Source organism: Cibotium barometz, chromosome 33, assembly GCF_041138505.1.
Source record: "Cibotium barometz isolate CiBa-2024 chromosome 33, ASM4113850v1, whole genome shotgun sequence".
NCBI lineage: Eukaryota > Viridiplantae > Streptophyta > Polypodiopsida > Cyatheales > Cibotiaceae > Cibotium > Cibotium barometz.
The window spans coordinates 36,986,044-37,005,976 of NC_141078.1; the positions used below are offsets into that span (position 1 = coordinate 36,986,044).

The 19,933-nt window shown below is 47.0% G+C and overlaps 2 protein-coding genes across 5 annotated transcripts in view; both read right to left on the reverse strand.

Moving 5' to 3' along the window:
• LOC147619524 (GABA transporter 1-like) overlaps positions 1-19,933 on the reverse strand; it is a 63,080-nt gene that overhangs the window by 19,023 nt on the left and 24,124 nt on the right. The gene's annotated exons all lie outside the window — the stretch shown is intronic.
• On the reverse strand, positions 11,915-14,904 carry LOC147619525 (uncharacterized). Its single transcript, XM_086773195.1, has 4 exons — positions 13,304-14,904; positions 12,864-13,206; positions 12,611-12,772; positions 11,915-12,476 (listed from the first exon to the last, which is right to left on the reverse strand). Exons 1-4 carry the CDS (start codon positions 14,764-14,766, stop codon positions 12,060-12,062), a joined length of 2,385 nt encoding a protein of 794 aa, XP_086629321.1. The 5' UTR covers positions 14,767-14,904; the 3' UTR covers positions 11,915-12,059.

A 19,933-nucleotide genomic window follows, 5' to 3' on the forward strand; every position in this document is an offset into this window, starting at 1 on the left:
TTGTTTGTATTAGTTACGTGATCTAAAAATGTGTATTTTATCTTCTGATTTGTCAGGCCTCCTGTAGGGAGCGGTTACATTGGTATCAGAGCCCGGTCGTCCCTCTTTCTCAAGAGGAGACATGGTGTTTTGAGATCAGAAGCAGCAAAAACAGACACTTGACTCAATGGACAGCCAAGGCAACACTTTGGAAGTGCCGAATTTGAGAGGTCAATGAAGTGCCTCCTCTCGCGATTCCGATGCATTGCATGGAAGGCACAAGCCTCTTGAGAGAGTTTATAACAATGCTTTGATGGGACAGCCATCCCGTGGAAAAGAGCCTATGCATGAGGATGAGCCCAATGCATTAAGCGCTGAATTGGAGCACATGAAGAAGCTTTTGCAAGCAAAGGAGCAAGAGCTACAATTTTTGCATGAAGATCCCCATGTACAAAGTGTCATTGAAGGAAGGAAAGCTGATGCTATGGTGGATATGACCTTTGAGTCTATGGCTCGTGAAGTCAGCAAGAAGCCAAGGGAGTTGGCACTCTTCTATCTCATCCGAAAGGGTGATCTCAAAGGAGAGGATGAGAAGTTAGTATTTAAGAATCCACCTCGTTTGAAGCATGGAGACCCAGCATCTCAACAGTTGAGGTCTTCTATACACAAGGAAGAGATATCAGTCACTTCTCGCCATGCATCTACTCCTCATGGGATAGGAGGAAACAAATATGTGCATGTTGGAGCTAGTGGGCGACATGATGGCCTTGTGGATTCAAAGCATGTTTGTCATAGAGAGAGTGGTCGGCATGCAAGCCAAAAGACTTTGCCCATTGAGTTGTCTCGTGGTGAGACATTGCATCATTTGGGAAGGTCACATGCATCTAGGCCACAGATTCATAATGCACATGCCACCGTGCCTCGTGAAACATCTTTGATTGCCCATGAAGCCCATGCAGAGAGGGTTGTCCCGTTGGATAGGGGAAAGAGAAAGAACGAAGAACATGAATCACATCCCAGAAAGAACGAAGAACATGAATCACATCCCAAAAAGCTCAAAGAGTTTAAGGCAGGGGACAAGTCCGTGAAGTTTGATGCCTTTCACGGAGAGTATGATGCCTCCAAGGTGCTTGCTTTCGTGGCTCAGTTTGACATTGCTTTTAGTGATGAGGACTTCACTGAGAAGTCTAAAATTCGTCGTGCAAGTATGTTTTTGAAGGGGACAGCTGCCCATTGGTGGATCACTAAAAAAGACCACCAAAGATCCCATTTGTACTTGGAAAGAGTGCAAGGACAGATTTTATGCCCAATTTTCGCCTCCAAATGCGGAGCAAACACTCACACAGAAGTGGGATAGACTTGAGCAAAAAGATAATGAGAGTGTGCAACAATATGTCAACAAATTTTGGAAAGTTTTGCTTGAGGTTACTCCTTTTATGCAACTCTCCGAAGATGAAAAGAAAAGGAAGTTTCACTCCGGGTTGCAACCAACCTACTCGGGCATCGAATTGCACCTGAAACACACCCTTCAACAGCTCATAGCATCCGCTCTTGTTACGGAGAAATTGGTGCTTCAAATTAAGCGAGTGTTGCTTCACATTAGGATTAGGGTTAGCAGCCTGCAACCTAAGGAGAATGAAAGATTTCCATTGCAGAAATGTAGAAAGAGAACAAGAGAAAAAACTAGAGTGATAAACAATGAACTTGGAGAGAGATGATTGCACGTACAATGATACTTATGATTAGTTGATTGATTGATAATATCAAATGAAGTACAAGGCCTTTGCATATATAGCCCTTTCAATATGCCAAACCCTTTGACCCTTATTTAATGCACCCTTATCCATATAAGGGTGGGTTCACACACTATGACACACTTACACACATCTAAGCCTTTTGAGGGGCTGTTCACACACACTAAGGCACCGATATATCCCAACAATCCCCCCTTCGGAACGAAGGTGGTGAGACCCGAAAGCAAAAGAAGTTGCTACTACCTACCCCATCCACCCTACCTCACCATCTGCACCTCCTGTGCCATGGTAGCCAGGGTAAGACCGAGGTAGCGAGACAAGCACTTAGTCACCCCCCTTGTTCCTAACTGGGATATAGAGAAAAAGGAAGCCTTTTATAAAACTAAAGGCAAACACACATAGATACAATCAATTTTAGGGGGACTACCCATGGCAGAGAACCATTATTTGATACACACATAGATAAAGGCAGCTAGAATGCCCACTCATCGTCTACCTCATCAAGGGAGACTTGCGTCGTTGCCGCAAATATCTTCTCTTCTTCAACAGGTTCCTATTCATCTTCAGCAAAACAAGATTTGCATGGTGTTTCTCTTACTCTTCCTCAACTTTTTGAAGCAGTTGGCCTCCTTATGCCCCATTCTCTTGTAGTACCTACATTGAATCTTCTTGTTGGTCTTCCACTTCTGTTCTCCCACAAAAGCTTTGTCATAGTTTACATTGCTGCTTGCTTGACTTTCCTTGTTTCTTCTGTCTTTTTCAAGCAACAAGGCTACCATATCTTCAAATGATGTTGAAGCTATGTGCATGACTTCGATGGTTTGTTGAAACGGGGTAACATCTTGCATACTTTTGGTAAGAACTGCTACCTTGTCCTCATCATCAGGCTCACATTTAAGGCTAGTGAGCTATTGAACTAGTGAGTAGAACTTGGCAAGGTGATCACTTAATTCTTCATTATCTAGCATTTTCAAATCATAGAACTTCAAACTTCAAGAAAACCTTAGAATTAGTGATTTTATTACCAAAAAGAGTCTCCAGGTTGTCCCAAATTTGCTTGGTGGTTTACGTGAAGTCTATGTGATGAACAAGAGTGTCTGCCAAACTGAGACCGATTAGTTCAATAGCTCTGTCGATGCGTTGTCGCCATAGCTTTTGCTTTTCTAGCTCGTTGGCTGCTGGGTAATCGTCATCTCCACAGATTATGCTCCAGATGCCCCCTCTCATTAAGAGAAGCTGCATCTTGGTCTTCCAGGTAGGAAACCCAGCACCAAAGAACGCGTCGATTGTAGTGGTTGATAGAGCCATAATGTTGTTTAAGGGTTTGTAGAGGTTTCAATTTTTTTGATTTCACCTGATCTTAAGAAAATCCCAAAATCTGATTTTTGATGTGAGGAGCTATAGTTACAGAGGTCGTTGACTGATGACGTGGAACTCTAGGTGTGGACAACTGCTATTGCTATTGCTATTGCTGGTGGTGCAGCAAATCACTAAAGGAGTTGACGGGCAGCAGAGCAGGCCCGCTACTAAACACCCTTTAAAAAAAATAAAAATTTAAAAGATTAAAACAGGCGATGGGTTTTGCAGGCAGCGACTACAGATGTACATTAAGGTTATTAAAACCTTCATGATGACATGGTACTGGGCGGCGGAAACAAGTGCGAAGGTGCTCGTTGTGTGAAGCGGAGTAGGTGGGTAGTCGTGCAAGTACAACGGACTGACTATAAAAACAGATAAGCCTATAGAAAGGCAGAACGTTCGCTGTTGCCAAGGCCAGCACTCGATGATGGAGTCACAGGCAGGGCTTGAAGGTTGGGGCTCACAAAGAAACAGAAAGTCGCCAATAGGACAGAGGAGAGCACTGCCCACGGGACAGGGACAAGGAAGCTATCACGAGTGACACCCAGCTCTGATACCAAGTGTTGCTTCACATTAGGGTTAGGGTTGGCAAAGGAGAATGAAAGATATCCATTGCAGAAATGTAGAAAGAGAACAGGATAGGAGATCTACTAGTGGCTTCATGTTTTCTTTGGGGAGTGCTGCTGTGACTTGGAGCAGCAAGAAGCAGCCTACGGTTGCTCTATCCAGTATAGAGGCCGAGTACAGAGGTGCTGCTATGGCAGCATGTGAGGTGGCTTGGTTGAGAAAGCTACTTGCAGATTTGGGTCTATCAGTGGATAGACAAGTTGTCATTTTCTGACAACATTAGCAGTATACAGTTGGCCAGGAACCCAGTTTTTCATGCTCGCACGAAGCATATAGAGGTCCACTACCATTTTGTCAGAGAGAAGGTTTTGGCAGGAGACGTTGACCTTGTTTATGTCAGCACACAAGATCAGGTCGCTGACATCTTCACCAAAGCATTGGGTACGGAGGAGCTCCGCAGATTCAGGGCTTCGCTTGGTGTACATGAGATGGAGTTGAGCTCGAGGGGGAGTGTTGAGATATCAAGCTCATCTAGTGAGGCGGTTGACACTGATGACCCGCCTGGGAGATAGGCCCCACACTTACACCACTGGCATGGTTGGTGAGATCATGGGTGATATGCGGCTAGTGGGATGACAGGCTATGTGACAGCCGTTCTAGAGACTGGCATAGTTATAGCGCCAACTCATTTAGTTGGGTTCACACTATAGAGAACCCTAATATGTATTTGGTTGAGTGCCTTTTCATATAGTGTGTACTCTTATCTTTGTATATGGTGTGTTGAGTGTTGTGTGAAGAAGAAGAAAATTTTCAGCCTCTCACCTTGTGTGTTCTCTTTTAGGGTTTTGTGAGTGTGTGTGCGCTTGCAAGAGCTCAAGCTCTCTTCTCCCCTACATCTTTTCATCAGCTTCCGCGGCCGTTACCGCCACTCTTGATGGTGTATCCCGGGTCCTTGTGCTTGTTCCTGATCCGTCGATTACTGATGATTATGTTATGCTTCAGAGACCTGACGGATCTCATTTCCCCCAGAGGATGGAGATTGCAGGCAGACCTGACCAATGTCGGATTTGTCGTCGAGACAGGGTCACATTGCTAGAGATTGTCCCAGATGGAGGGGCCATGCAAGGAGGCGGCGTGGTCCTGCCCATCAGAGGCCTTTTGCAGATGCCGAGACTCCAACTGCTCCTTTGCCACAGCAGCAGACCACACAGCGTTGGGTTGTGGTTAGGGATGGCAGGCACCCTCGGATCCCCGTACCTGCCCCTTCACCCACACCCCTTGTGGAGCACCCTAACCCCTATGCAGCTCTTGCCTCATAGGATGCTGATCCTTTTTTGGAGGATGAGGCCTTGCAGGCACATGATCTGGATCCCTCACAGGAGGCTGCTGCATTACAGTTACAGGATGATTGCACCCTTGAGGATGATGTTGCACATTCGCATTGTCATGGTACCTCTCCAATTCTGAGGACTAGCCCTGGCTTTTCCCCGGAGTGGGAGAGAGAGGTAAGGTTTACATCATCAGATTTTTCCTCCCTTACCTATGCAAGACGTACTTCCGCCTCTAAAGGGAGCCCTTCGTCGACCACGAGATCTGGTCGTTCCTACTCTGAGTCTTTATGAGGATTGTCTCTTGGAACATTCAGGGTCTTGGGGGTGTTTTCCGCGTCGACAGAAACAAATTGTAAAAACCCAGCTTCATTGTGCAGTCCCAGGTGGACCTATGGATATATTGCTCTTGCAAGAGCATAAATTGGATGCTAGTCATCAGTGTGGGAGATCAGGCAAGCTTCTCTCGGGACACACCTTTTGGTCACCGGCCCTTGGTACCAAGGGTGGTGTTTGTATCTCTGTTTTAGCTTTGATCTTGCCTTGCATCATTGGACATGGTGTCATTTTGCCTGCGAGAGCGCAGTGGATCCTTCTTATGCAAGGTACTACACGCATTGGTATTCTCAACCTCTATGCTCCTAACCATAGAGGTGAGAGGATTGCCTTTTGGAAATCTCTCACTACATTGATGCCTCTTGCCAACCATTGGATTATTGGTGGGGATTTTAACATGGTTGAGATGCCAACAGATAAAAGAGGTGGACATGAGGGCTTGGCGCATCCTCTTGAAAGAGCGTCTTGGGAGAGGTTTATACTCTCCATTCATGGTACAGATTGTTGGCATGAGGATGACATTTTGAAGAGTCCATCCAGTCTTCTTTATTCATGGTCTAACAGGAGAAGAGATGTAGGATGGATCTATGCACGGTTAGACAGATTTTATGTGGATGATTGGGTGCTTGACAGAGGTGGACATACTTTGATTGCTACAGGCATCTCCAAATCAGATCATTGCCAGTGGTTTTATGTATTAGAGATCCGAATTGCCATGGATCAGCACCCCATGTACGCATCCCTGATCATTTGTTTTCAGATGCAGAACTGTCGCGTCGTATGCTTGATATTTGGAGATCTCATGACTTCTTACAAGCCTCTCAAAGCCTGGCCTCTGCTCTCTGTGATATTAGTGACTTTTATCACACATGTGCCCTGTCTAAGAGGCAAGAGGCCTTGGACTTAGAAAGGGCTATCAGATGTAGATTGGCTGCCTTGCAGAAAGAGCACGAGAAACATCCTCATGCTCAATGGGTTGCAGATTCTTTATGTACTGTTAGAGCAGAACTTCATCACTCTCTTGAGTAGCGCGCGGAGTACCGTTTCCATGCCTAGGAATCCTTTTGGACATTGATGGGTGGCAGATGTAACAAACATTTCTTTGCTTCTCACGGCCCATCTCATGCCAGAGATAGTGTCAAGAAATTGCAGGATTCACATGGCACTCTTCACTCAGATCCTCTTATGGTTAGACAGATTGCCACCGATTTCTATTGCCAACTTCTTAGTGCTAAGCCGCATTCTGATCTGAGACATAGGGCACAGAGGAAGGTTTGGAATGCATTGCTACATTTGATCACCGAGGAGATGTGTGCCGCTCTGGATGCCCCTTTTTCTATGCAAGAGTTCAGTCATGCTCTTCATGCCTTACCTCATGGTAAGTGTCCAGGGGAGGATGGCCTCTCCCTTGTTTTTTTCAATACTTTTTGGGATGAGATTGGGGCTGAGATAACATCGGCTTTGCAGGAGATATGGGACACAGGTTCTATGCCTTCTTCTCTCACTGAGGGGCTTATTTATCTTATTCGTAAGAGTGGGGATAAGACATTGATTGGCCAGTGGAGACCTATCACCTTACTTGGGACTGCCTATAAGATTCTTGCTAAGACAGTGAGCATCAGGCTGCAGCCAATTTTGCAGGATGTTATTCATGATACCCAGAATGGATTCTTACACGGCAGGAGCATCTTTGATAAATTTTCTCGTTTTGGGAGGCCGTCGAATGGGCTAAAGCGAGCAATCAGCCCTTAGCCATTCTACTCTTGGATTTTATGATAGAGTGGATTGGGACTTCCTTGAGGGTACTCTTAGTCATATGGGCTTCTCTCAGAGATGGATCAAGGGAGTTTCATGCATGAATCGTGATGCCCACAGTAGAGTTCTTGCTTGCGGTGATAGAGGAGAGCGGTTTTAGATTTCTCGCTCAGTACGACACGGCTGCCCATTAGCCCCTTTATTATATATCATAGTTGCAGAAGCCATGAGCATCTTTCTCCGCTCCACTGCTGGTATTTCAAGATTGAGGTTGCCTCTTCGTAGTCATGAGGAGTTGGTTGACTCTGAGTTAGCTGATGACACAGCCCTATTTTTGGAGGCTTCACATATATGCTTATGTTCCTTCCAGGTAGCACTAGAGGAGTTCTGTTTGGTAGCAGCGGCACTCATTAATTGGCACAAATCTGTTGGTTTTTGGGTTAGTGATTCACCGAGAGTTGATTGGGGTGCAGAGCTTGGTTTTACTTGGATCAGCAAAGGATGCACTGCTAGATATTTGGGATGCCAAGTTGGGATTGATATTTCTCCTGCACAGCAGTTTGCTCCAATACTTATGAGTATCCGGAAGAAGCTCCTCCATTGGAGCTCCAGGAGATTAGATTTAGCCTCTAGAGCTTTGGTGGCTAATCAGGTTTTGCTTGCCTCAGCTCCTGTACAACTTTTACCATGTATGCATAGTGATATGCCACATAACCATCATAGGTAAACCTCTGCACAAGATTCTTCACTCTGATTCCACAATACCCTTGATCTTCAATGCATAGTCATTCACAGACATACTCTTTTTCTCCACAATATGAAGTTCATTCTTCAACTGTATCTTTCGTGCCTTGGTATTCGTTTCATAGAGTTTTACCAAGGTGTCCCACGTCTCCTTGGGGGACTTGGCATCCTATATGTGCCCAATCATGGTGTCCTGTATACTGATAGAGAGCCAATACATAACTTTTCTGGCTCCTTGGTTCCAATCCTTGAACTCTTTCACGTCTGCAGCAGTCGGATTGATCTCCGGTATCTCCGGTGCCTCTTCCTGCTCACCTTCTATGTAGTCCCAGTAACCCTTTCCCATCAGGAAATTTATCAACTTGAACCTCCAAGCATGTTCTTATCAAGCTTCTCAGCAACAATCTGGTTTATGCCATCATTTGACATCTTGCCAGACACACAAATTTACCAGAAACAACACTCTGGTTTGTCATGCACAAACTACTATATTTTCTGTAGCGGTACTGTACTACACTCAAATGTCACAACCAATGACCTCAATGTGCATACATACACCCAATGGCAACTGTTTTACCTCCTTGCAGCACACACAATGTCTGTGCAACCAATCTGTCTTCTTGCAGTTCTTAAAACAGAGTTCTGCAGAGAATCGATGACTTACCTGCAATGCTCGAAATCGCCTGCTTTCTGAAAAACGGAGATCCTAACGCGCCCGAAACGCATCTTCGGCCCGAAAAAATTTATCCGATAAGACAACATAGTTGCCCTTTAGCTTAACTCCCGCGAAAAAAGCTTCTCAATCAGAGATCATTTGCTGGTGCCTCCCGTAGAGCTCCCGACAAGGGTGTAGTCGCCAATACAAATAGGGAAGAGTAGTTGAAGCTCTTACCCTCGTACCGCTTCCTGTGCTTCTCTTGCTTGCAGCTCAGCCCTTAGCATGAACCAGGCTCTGATACCATGAAAAGATGCAAGGGAGAAGAGAGCTTGAGCTCTTGCAAGCACACACACACTCACAAAACCCTAAAAGAGAACACACAAGGTGTGAGAGGCTGAAAATCTTCTTCTTCTTCACACAACACTCGACACACCATATACAAAGATAAGAGTACACACTATATGAAAAGATACTCAACCAAATACATACTAGGGTTCTCTATAGTGTGAACCCAACTAAATGAGCTGGCGCTATAACTATGCCAGTCTCTAGAACGGCTGTCACATAGCCTGTCATCCCACTAGCCGCATATCATCCATGATCTCACCAACCATGCCAGTGGTGTAAGTGTGGGGCCTAGCCCCCAGGCGGGTGATCAGTGTCCACCACCTCACTAGATGAGCTCGATATCTCAACAGCTCAAGCGGGAGAGCTCGGGAGGATTGGTACCTCTAGAACCTAGCCAAAGGATGCTCCTATGGAAGCTAAAAGCTTCCAATAGGACCGAGGAAGAGCAGAACCGTAGTGAGACCGGGGTAAGGCGCTGATCCTCCACCACTGGATCAAAGTCCACCTGGTACTGAAAGAAGAAAAGCTTCCTAGGACCAAGAGGAAAGGGCTGCTAGCCAAAGCCTGAGAAGTAGCTTCTGAAGAATGAAAGTCCACCTAGAAGAAGCCTCGACCAAGTAAACGAGTATCCTGAGAGTGCACAATCAGCTCCGAAGGGAGAGCTGCTAGAAGCCATTCACGGGCCTGTGAACGAGAGGGGTGCTGCTGAAGAGAGGTGAGCTCGTCTTGTGAAAAATTGATGATTCTCCTGGCCAGTGGGGGTGATGAGAGATTGGCTGCGGCAGAAAAAGCCATAAGACCAATCAAGAAAAGTGGGCGGCCGACTTGAATCTAGATGAAATAGCTGCTGGGAAAACGGGAGCAGAGGAAAGGGGGCAAAGGCGGGGAGCAGCTGGGGAAGCAAGGGCAAAGGGGCAGGCGGGGGCAGCAGAGGGGCAGGCGGGGACTGAAAAAGGCAGGGGGTGGGCAGCAAAGGGGGAGGTGGGACTGCAAAAGGGGGGCTGGCGGGGGCAGCAAAAGGGGGCAGGCGAAGGCACGCGGGGGGCAGCAGAGGGGCTGACAGGGGCAGCTGAAGGGCAGGCGGGGCAGCAAAAGGGGGGCTGGCGGGGGCAGCAAAAGGGGCAGGCGAGGGGCAGCAGAGGGGCTAACGGGGGCAGCTGAAGGGCAAATTAGAACAATATCATCTGCATATAACAAGATGGGTATCAACACCCCTGCCAGGAATGCCCCTGGGCCTCCCAATCTATCTACATATTCAGAGACCACATCCATGTACAGTCCAAAGAGGGTGGGTGATAGCGGGCATCCCTACTTCACCCCTACTCACTTTCTCTCTCTTTCCTTGCTCCTCTGTCTTTCTCTCTCCCCCTCTCTATTGTTGGAGACCGTCTCTCTCTCTCTCTCTCTCTCTCTCTCTCTCTCTCTCTCTCTCTCTCTCAATTCTTTTATTCTTTCTTATCTCTTATCTCTCTCTCTCTCTATCTCTCCAACACCTTTCAAACCCTAAATTTTTCAATTCCTAAAACTTTTGAAACCCTAAAATTTGTTTTCTTAATATTTTTACTCTCTATTTTTAGATCTCTCTCTATTTTTAGCTCCATATCAGATGGTCCGCTTGAAGCTCAGACTCTGCCTGTCATCACAGACTCATACAAAGCATATATCCCCCACTGCATATCCTCAGGTACCTCAATGTCTTGCAATTTGTGCATAAGCCTGGCACATGGTACGGTATCGAGGCTTTGCGTAAGTCCACAAAGCTGCAGTATATCCTTCTCTTCTGTGCCGTGCCCTCTTCGATAAGTGCCCGAAGTGTAAGTATGTGATCCAAGGTAGTAAATTCTCTCCTAAAGCCGGCCTGTCCCTGTGCTCGGTGACCATGCCTCTCTACCCAACGGCTCAGCTCCGACTCCAATATAGAGCCATATAGTTTGGCCAAGTAATGACCAATCATGATCGTCTTGTAGTTGCCTGGTACCATGGGGTCCCCACTCTTAAAGAGTGGTACAATGGTATGCTCTGTCCAGCTTGCTCGGAAACCCTCACAAATGGCACGATTACACACATGTACAATCAGCGGAGCCAAAGTATCACGCGCATATGAGAAGTGCTCTCCAACTAGCCCATCATGATCTTGTGCCTTTCCATTCTGTAACTTGTCTATCGCATCTAGCACCATCCGCATAGTAAAAAAGATGCTGCTAGGCGGTCTAGCTCCCAGTGGAGGGGGGGTGGGGGCCTGTCCTGGTGCATCATACAGCTCTCTAGCATAAGCATGCCATGCTTCAGGTGCAGTAATCAGAGTACCAAGCTGTCTCTCTTGAAACATCTTCCATGCCCTCTTGTCCTTCCCCAGGAAGAGTTGGTAGATCTCCTCCTCTAACATAGCCAGGTAGGCTCGTTTCTTCCTTCGCACAAGGCGCCAAAAGATCATCCTGGCTTGTCTCTGTGTGTGAGTCCCAATGGCAATCTCACGTTGTAGCTGTGCCAGTGTCTCGCGACACTCATCATCATACCAACTGTTATGTGGGGCAAAGCTGTGGGGGAGGGGGGGGGGGCGGGGGGGGGGGGGGGTTTGGAAGGGATCATAGTGCAGGGAAACGCATATGAGGCGGATGCATGTAGTACACCTACCAATCCTCTTGTTATCTCGTCCAAAGGGCTATGTGGGTCTAAAGCAAACAAGCCATTAGATACTGCATCTCGGTAAACCCTAGCTATCTCACGTGTAAACTGATATCTCAAGTACCTACGTAGATGAGTGGCTGGCCCATCTCTCGGGGATCTACCTACTAGTGTGAAACTCAGGTATGCATGATTGGCTGCTATGCCAATGGGCCAACTGGAAATCGTGAAATCTCGCCAAGGTAGGTCCATACGTACGGTACGTACGGTACGGTACGGGTACGGTACGCAGTACAGTACGGTCTTCGAGCAAAAGTACGTAAAGTGCGTCAATATAATATATATATAAATTAGATCCACTAGTACATATCATTGAATGTCATTCATGAAACATAAACTTTGAATGGTTTAAACTTTAAACATTGAACATTGAAAGAGTAGAGATTCAAGAAGGATACAAATGAACATAAGGTAAAATCATGATTACAGAAACTCTGAGCATGCGCAAAGCGCTACAAGTAAAGAAACCGATACAAAGGACACGGGGGAAAAAACCTCTCCTAAAGAGAGTAAAAAGTGCCCCGGTCAACCTAGGTCCTGCAAAGGCTACTCATCATCATCAACACCTGATGATGAAGCTGAATCAGATGGGACGTCTCCATCGGTAAGGACATTCCCATCAGAATCATACTCAGGCTCTACATAGGGTACTCTCTCATGATCATCTAGCATCTCCTCTGTAGCTACTGTCGATGTCTCCGCATGTGATGTGGTAGATGTGCGTCGTCCTCGTCCTCGACGAGTCCCGCGCCGAGCGCCTCGTCTACCTCGCCCGCTCGACTGCACAACATGCGCATCACCACTGGGCTCAATGTCATACGCCCTGGAAGAAGCCCGAGTCACCCTGCGGTCTATACTCTCCAGCTCTCTGTGCAACAGGCGAATTATCTCCTCCTGCTCGTTTCTCAATGCGGTCTGCGCCTCTTCTGCGGTAGCAACGTGCTCCAGAGATAGAGGATCAACCTGTCAACAACAATAAACATGTTCAATGCGAATTGTCTGTGACCATGGCATGCTAAAAATGCTGGCAGCTGCATGCATCATAATATTGTTACTTGTATATACTAATGTCTAGACTCTATGACACAATCAGTCACCTGCATAGGATGCTCAAGTTTCTTAAGATTTTGAACCAATCGAAGATTGGCTCGGCAATAAACCAAGCGTTCCAACTGGCTGGTCTTGAGTTTATTGCGGATCTTTGTATGAATAAGAGAGTAGGCACTCCAATTACGCTCACACGCACCAGCTGAACAATCCTACAAGTAATAAAAGTCTTAAAGTAATCAAAACCTATTTATTATCACACATCGTTTTCCAAATTCCATTTAGGGAGTTATTGTCACTCACTTGAGAGAGGACCCGCAATGCCACTTGTTGGAGTTGGAATGATTGATAACCATAAATCAACCACCAGTTAATCGGGGCCTTTGCCTCGTCTTCCTTGTTGCATGAGGTTCTGCTAAAAGCGGCACCCAAACTATGCATGTAGGATACCATGGAGTTGTTTACCTCTGACTGCTGCTCCTGAGGATAGGTTGCCTCCAAGTACATGTCGCGCATGGTAAGAAGCTCTGGATTGCTTATGGTCTCATCCTTTCGATAAAGAGGATGAAGCAGTGCAGCCATGCCATGAATTGGGCGAGACATGTACTCCCAACGCGTCTCTATAATCTGATTCAGTTCTCTAATTCTAGAGAGGAAAAAAGAGTCAAGACCAAAGTTATAATAAGAGCAATTTAAAATGATTGGTGCGATAAACATGTGACGTGCACTTGACAATGGCTTACCTGTCTTGAGACACCACTGTGGACCGGCTAATCTCTAGCCGCATCCTCCTAAACATGTGGTAGAGGAGACCCATGGTAGATCCCTCCATGTCTGTCATGCGCAAGAGAAAGAAGAGCGGCTTCAGCAACTTGACAATCTTTGCTGTCTCCTCCCAAAAATTCTCGTCCAAGATCTTACGTTGGACATACTTTGTAGGCTCTGAATTGCAATGTCGTGGATCTTTCCACGTTGGATCAACCACAGTGGCTTGTAGAGGATCATGGAGCCTCTGCAAACGCTCCAAGACCATGTATGCATAAGCGAATCGAGTCTTGGAAGGCCGTACCATATCAAGCCCGGGGCTCTTGCTGCGAAAGAGCGCCAATGCTTTGTGTTTTTTTCTGAAAAAGGTGGTGATGCGATTGGCATCCGCCAACACTGGCTGCACCCAAGTAAGCTTCCCCACATCCTCCATTAATAAATCCAAGCAATGTGCAGCACATGGAGTCCACACAATGCTTGGGAACTCACCTTCTACCAACTCTCCCATCCTCCTACAGTTGGAGGCATTGTCAGTGACCACCTGTACAACATTTTCTGGACCCACCTCTATGATGGCTTGCCTAATGTGCTGATATATAAATTCAGCTGTAACACTCTCACCTGCCTTACCAGCATCCACCGCACGCAAGAAATAGGTGCCAAAACATGATGATACAAGAATGTTTATCATGTGGCGCCTTCGGATGTCGGCCCATCCATCAGACAAGATGGTGCATCCAAACTTTCTCCAGCTGTCCCGTATTGGTTGCAGCGCCACATCTATCCTGGCTTTCTCCTCATCTAGCATGCGTGTCCTCATTTGTTTGTATTCGACCCCGTGCCAATCCTCGCACGAACCCACAGCGGCTATTGCTTGAACCATCTTCTTCCATTGGTCCGTGCGAAGCACATTGAAGGAGATATTGCATTGTATAAGTGTGCGTGCAATCTCTATCTCGGCAACCCTTTGCCGCTCCTTTACCCATGCGGTGCTAAAGATGCGAGATGGGAGAGTGGTCTGCTGTTTAGAAGAACTATCACAATGCATGTCGGAACCTGCACCTTCCTCCATAATGCTCTCCTCTACTCTTGCCCTCTTTCTACTAGGCTGCCCCATTGCACTAGAGGATCCTGTAGCAGCCGTTCGATTAACAAATGCAGCTCGAGGAGGAAGAGGATCCAACAAATCCTCGTCTTCAGCTGCCATGGCTGCACCCTGTGAAGCCTTCAAATTTTGCTCGGCTATCACCTTATTTGCTATGTCGCGTGGCACAGATTTGCAAGCTGAAATGCCATTGCCACCGAGACCCGATACATGAGAGATGAGGCGAGTAACTGAACTTTTGAAGTCACCTCCACAATACCGGCATCTCCATTGGTTGCTCTTCTCATCATCTTGGAGTGTGTGAAGCTTCCAATAGGCATGTCGTTTCTTGCCCATGGCACAGAGAGAGAGAGAGAGAGAGACAAAGAGAGAGAGAGAGAGATTATTCAACCTTCAGTCGTGTGTGTGTGTGTGTCACATGTTTGTGTGTGTGTGTGTGTGTGTGTGTGTGTGTGTGTGTGTGTGAGAGAGAGAGAGAGAGAGAGAGAGAGAGAGAGAGAGAGAGATTATTCAACCTTCAGTCGTGTGTGTGTACAGTGTGTGTGTGACATGTTTGTGTGTGTGTGTGTGTGTGTGTGTGAGAGAGAGAGAGAGAGAGAGAGAGAGATTGCTTGCAGCCTTGCTGAGTGTGTGTGTGTGCGCCGCGCTGCTGGCCGCGATGTTTTTTTTTTCATTTTTCTTCCCGTTTTTTTTTTCTCTCTCCCGTTTACTTTTTTCGTTTTTTAATAGCGCCCGTTTTCTGCAGCCCGCCGAACCCGTTTTTTTTTTGTTTTTTTCTACTTTAAGTTTGGCCCATTATTTGGGCCATGCCTTATAAATAATAAGGCTAATGAGCCCAGCGGCGGCCAGCCCAGCCCCGCCCCAAATAAACGACCACCGACGCGCAGCATTAAAGAGACCGCCGCGTGGAAAAAAAAAAAAAGCAAACGCCCTTAACGTTCCGTACGTACAAAAACGTACGTACGTTTAGAACGCCTCAAATGCAAGAGTACGCGTACCTGACCCAACCCTGAATCTCGCACATTAGGTATCAATGAAGGAGATCCCATCAAGTAGTCCACTGTGCTCGCTCCCCCTTTAGAGATCCAGCATGTGAGAGCATCTGATCCCTGCCATCTCGATAGGCCATTGTATATGACCAACCTGTGCACTCCCGAGTGTGAGAAATGCATGCCATAATCTGTAACCTCCCCCTCATCCTGTGCTGATCTCTGCAACCCTACATCCTCTGCCGTGATCTCCCGGTACATAGCCTCATGAGTATCATACAGCTCTATCTGCTCTATGCCTATACGTGCAGTAAAGTCTTCCAATAGTAATGTCTCCCATGCTGGCAAAACCTCATGATATCATCATATAGTGGCGTATAGGGCGACTCTCTTGATGGTGCAAACCTGGAGTTTGCTGGGGGAAAGTAGCATACCGCCACATATAGCTTGCGAAGCCCCTCTGTGCATACTCGGACCCACATGTACCTCGCATCTGCATCTCTATGTACCACATGTATTTTGTCACGAAGCTCCTCCTTGAAAAGTATTGCCACTCCTCCAAATCCTCTGGTACCTCCCACTGTGCGTGGCTGATGGTGGAACACTGATTCCCATCTATAACCCCGCACATCAGGAAGCCTCTTGTTTGTGCACTGATGGGTCTCCATATACATAGCTATATCACTGTATCTGAAAGTATCCTCAAAGTATCCTGCATCTGTTCTAAGGGCTCCATTGCAATTCCACACCGTGAATCGCAAGGTCTCATAGGCCGCACACCGTCAGGCGGGCCTCCTCTCCGTAATGATGACTCGGCCATCTCTGTATACCGCCCATTTCCCCTCTTTCCTTGCCTCAAGCACACGCGGCATGTGTTCCTTCTGGTGTGCTATCTTTGCCGGTGTAAGGTCCTCATCCAAATAAATCTTTTCCGCCTTAAGGGCCATCGTTTTGGAGAGGAAGGCCTTCTTCTCCAAGTCACCAAACCCGATGATCAATATCTTCGCCCTGGTTTCATCTCTACCTACTCGCCATGCTCTAGCAATGGGTACATTAGTGGCTCCAATTTTTGTTACAAGAGCTTTTGCATCCTCTTGGGGATTCCCCTTATCTTCCCAACCACCTACGCGTACATGTAAGGCACGTGCCCATCTCTTGGCTTCCTCTTCCAATGTAGCATTCATCACCTCTACTTTATTGACTGGTGTATCCTTCTGCTTCTTTAATACTTCAATCCATGGGCTTACTTCCTCAATTTGTTTCTTTGTGGCCCTAGCAATTTCAGCCCATGAATGCATTTGCTTCTCACCCGCAGCCACTTTTGCCTTACATGATTCCAAAGTGTTTTGCATTTCTGTGATGTCTTTTTTGCGGTCAGCCATACATGTCTTCAAGGTGCCTTCGTACGATGCAACCGTTGTGCCAATCTCCCGGAGCATGTCATCCTTCCATTTCTCCATCTCTTTTTTCATTTCCGTGTACATCAAAGCTTGGGCTAATTCCAACTCAACCCGTACTGGGGCTTGCATTTCTCCCTTCAATTGGGCATATATCTCTTCTTTCGGCGTTTTGTATATCACTTTCTTTTGGGCATGCATCTGCTCAGTCCATTCCTTTTCAAGCTCTTGTCACATGGTGCCCATCTCTGTCCTTATGTGCAACTTTATCTCCTCATAAAGGGCCTCATCTCGTCGGGCCATCTTCGCAAGTCTTCGTGAGCCAGGGGACATGATCCCTTCCCTCAGTCTTCTACGGTAGGCATTTGGTGCCTTCGTGGGGGTGTGAAAGATGGTTTCACCATCATGTTCTCCCTCCAGGGATTGAGACATGTTTCCCCCTACTTGGTGCCTTGGGGGCTTGAGCAAGGGTGGGTGGGAAAAGGAGGGCGGACTGCCTACGCACAGAGCAGGACAGATGGCGAGTAGGCACGCCGCACGCAAGTGGGTGCGCACAGAGCAAAACAGATGGCAGGCAGGCACCCTAAGCGCAGTTGGGTGCGACAGGTGGGCAGAGGGCGTTGCACAGGTGCGAGGTGGGCAGGCGCACTACATCATGGGTAGCGCAAAGAGAGAGAGCACAGAGAGAGGAGATACCACCACCAGTGCGCAGCGCGAGCACGGAGGAGGGGCCTGCGAGGGTCATGCCAGAGAGAGAGAGAGTTAGAGAGAGAAGACAATGCTCTTGAGAGAGATTGTGTTGCACGACTCAATGATTAGAGATTTGATTGATAATTTTCTTCACAAATTACAATGCCCTTTTGTAGACTAGAAGCCTTATCTTTTGACTCATTCAATCACACTAAACAATGACACTTGGTATATGCCATGACATCACCGCTTATGTCACACACACGCTTATCTTATCTACTCATAAGAGTAGGTTCACACACATATAAGCACACTTACATATCAAAGGGGTGTTCACACCTATACACTTAAACATTGGTGGCACATAGGGTGAACACAGAAGATGGACACACATGCATACGACTCCGAATCCCAATAAACCCCACTATGGTGTCAAGGGTTCAAGGTTTCACTCTAGGGCAGTATACCCTCGCGAGTTGTCACACTACTAGAGAGACGTGCGGCTTCTCTGCCCCACTCCATTACACTCACAACAATCACAACACAGCACACTAGTGTACGCCACTAGACTTTCACCATTTAATACTATTAAAAATTGCATGATTAGAGACACAATACACACAATGGAAGAGACAGCCAAACAGTAATCATGTTAACATGGATAATTAAACAAATGAAGATGATGAAGAAGATAAAACTCTGGTCAGTCCCGAAGTGCATTTGCTACAACAAGTCTTGGCCTTTCACCCATATAAGGGGGGGACCACCTAAACTAGAGCATTGGCATGAGTGGAGTGGCATGCCATTGTCAATGTAGATGCTACAAGCGGTGCACTGGCCCGACGAGGCTGCAACTAGTGCACTAGCCTAAGTTGCTACACATGTTGCATTGGTCCACGATGTCGTCGGTGGTAGGTGACCACCGCTCTAAATACTTTATAGCGCCGATGGAGTACCTCGTGAGTGTGCCAATTGGCTAACCCAAGGTTTACCAATTTTGACCAGTGCAAGCTACTAACTGCACTTTTGACAGGCGCGAGTTACCAAATAAACTTTTGGTCGGCCAGCACGATCATGCGTAGATGGGATGTGTACACTAGTTTGACCAGGGGACACAAAGTTGGACATCTTTTTAGCTCAATATGAACATGTTAACATGACTTTTCCTACAAACACAACGCAAATTCCCTCCTTTGATAAAGGGTAAAACCTTGAACCAATACATCTCCTAGTATAGGGAGGTCATTGTAAAGCTTAGTTCATACGACTTCAAAAAGATGAAAGGGTTTTGTCAAGGGATTAAAACCTAATTGTAAGCTTCATGTTCCAAAGGAGCCTCTTAAAAGTCGAGACGCTCCAGAAATCAATAAAGCATGCCCAGAACTTTATTGATAATTTAAAGAAAGACAAGTCTAAGTTTGCACAAGAGTAGGACAAATTTTGAAAAAGTCCAATAAGGGGAAGTACAACTGTCACATAGTGTGTAATATGCTTACAGCTCAACCACTAGCGGAGTCCGGGCCTCGGAGCATGGCCGGCGGGAGCTAGTGGGGTTTTCAGGGGTGAGATGCCTAGCAGTCAGAGTGCCATAGTGGCCATAGAGCGGGATGGTCAGGTGATTGGGCGGTCGGATGGCCGGCCGATGTGTATGGGCAGGCCTACACATAACTAGGTGAGTGTGTGTGGACATACACACAATATCTCTATGGTTGGGTGGTGAATCTGAGCCAAGTCTTCTTCCCCTCCTCTCTCCCATGGCTATGGTGAGGCTGCCACATAACATTGGTATCAGAGCCTCAGTGCCTTTGCACTTCCTATGCTTCAGCGTCTCCATATGAATCATTTTCATACGCCTATTGCAACCCTTTAGAAATCAGTCCCACACTATAATAATACTGCCTGAGTTTAACGCATTTAAAGGCAGCACGATGCAAGACGAGAGCGGAGTGTAAAGAGGAAGCAGGGCAGGCTGCACAAGTACCCCAAGTCAGAGCTCTCACCTGAATCGTCAGTGAAAAGGAAGAGGGGCAGGCCTCGTAAGGACACTAGCCTTGGGATCATGGCAGGGTCATCGCCTGATGTGCAGGTAGCTGTGGTCACGGAAGCTTCTGCAACAAATGATGTAGAGGTTCCTAACAGTAGCAGAGGGTCAAGAGAAGAGGGCGGCCGGAAAAAATGGACCGATGGAGCATCACATGGCCAAGGGACATTAGGAAAGGCAGCTACAGAAATGAAGCTTAAGGTAGAGCATCCAGCCGACAGAATCGCCTCTAGACGAGCCATTTCTCATCACAAAGGCCACTCCCAGGCCCTTTCACTGCTGCCCATGGCCAAACCTCAGGTCACCAAGCACTCCCCTTCCATAGATGCCATTGTGAAAGTGTTCTGCCTCCACACTGAGCCCAACTTCTCGCTGCCATGGCAGAT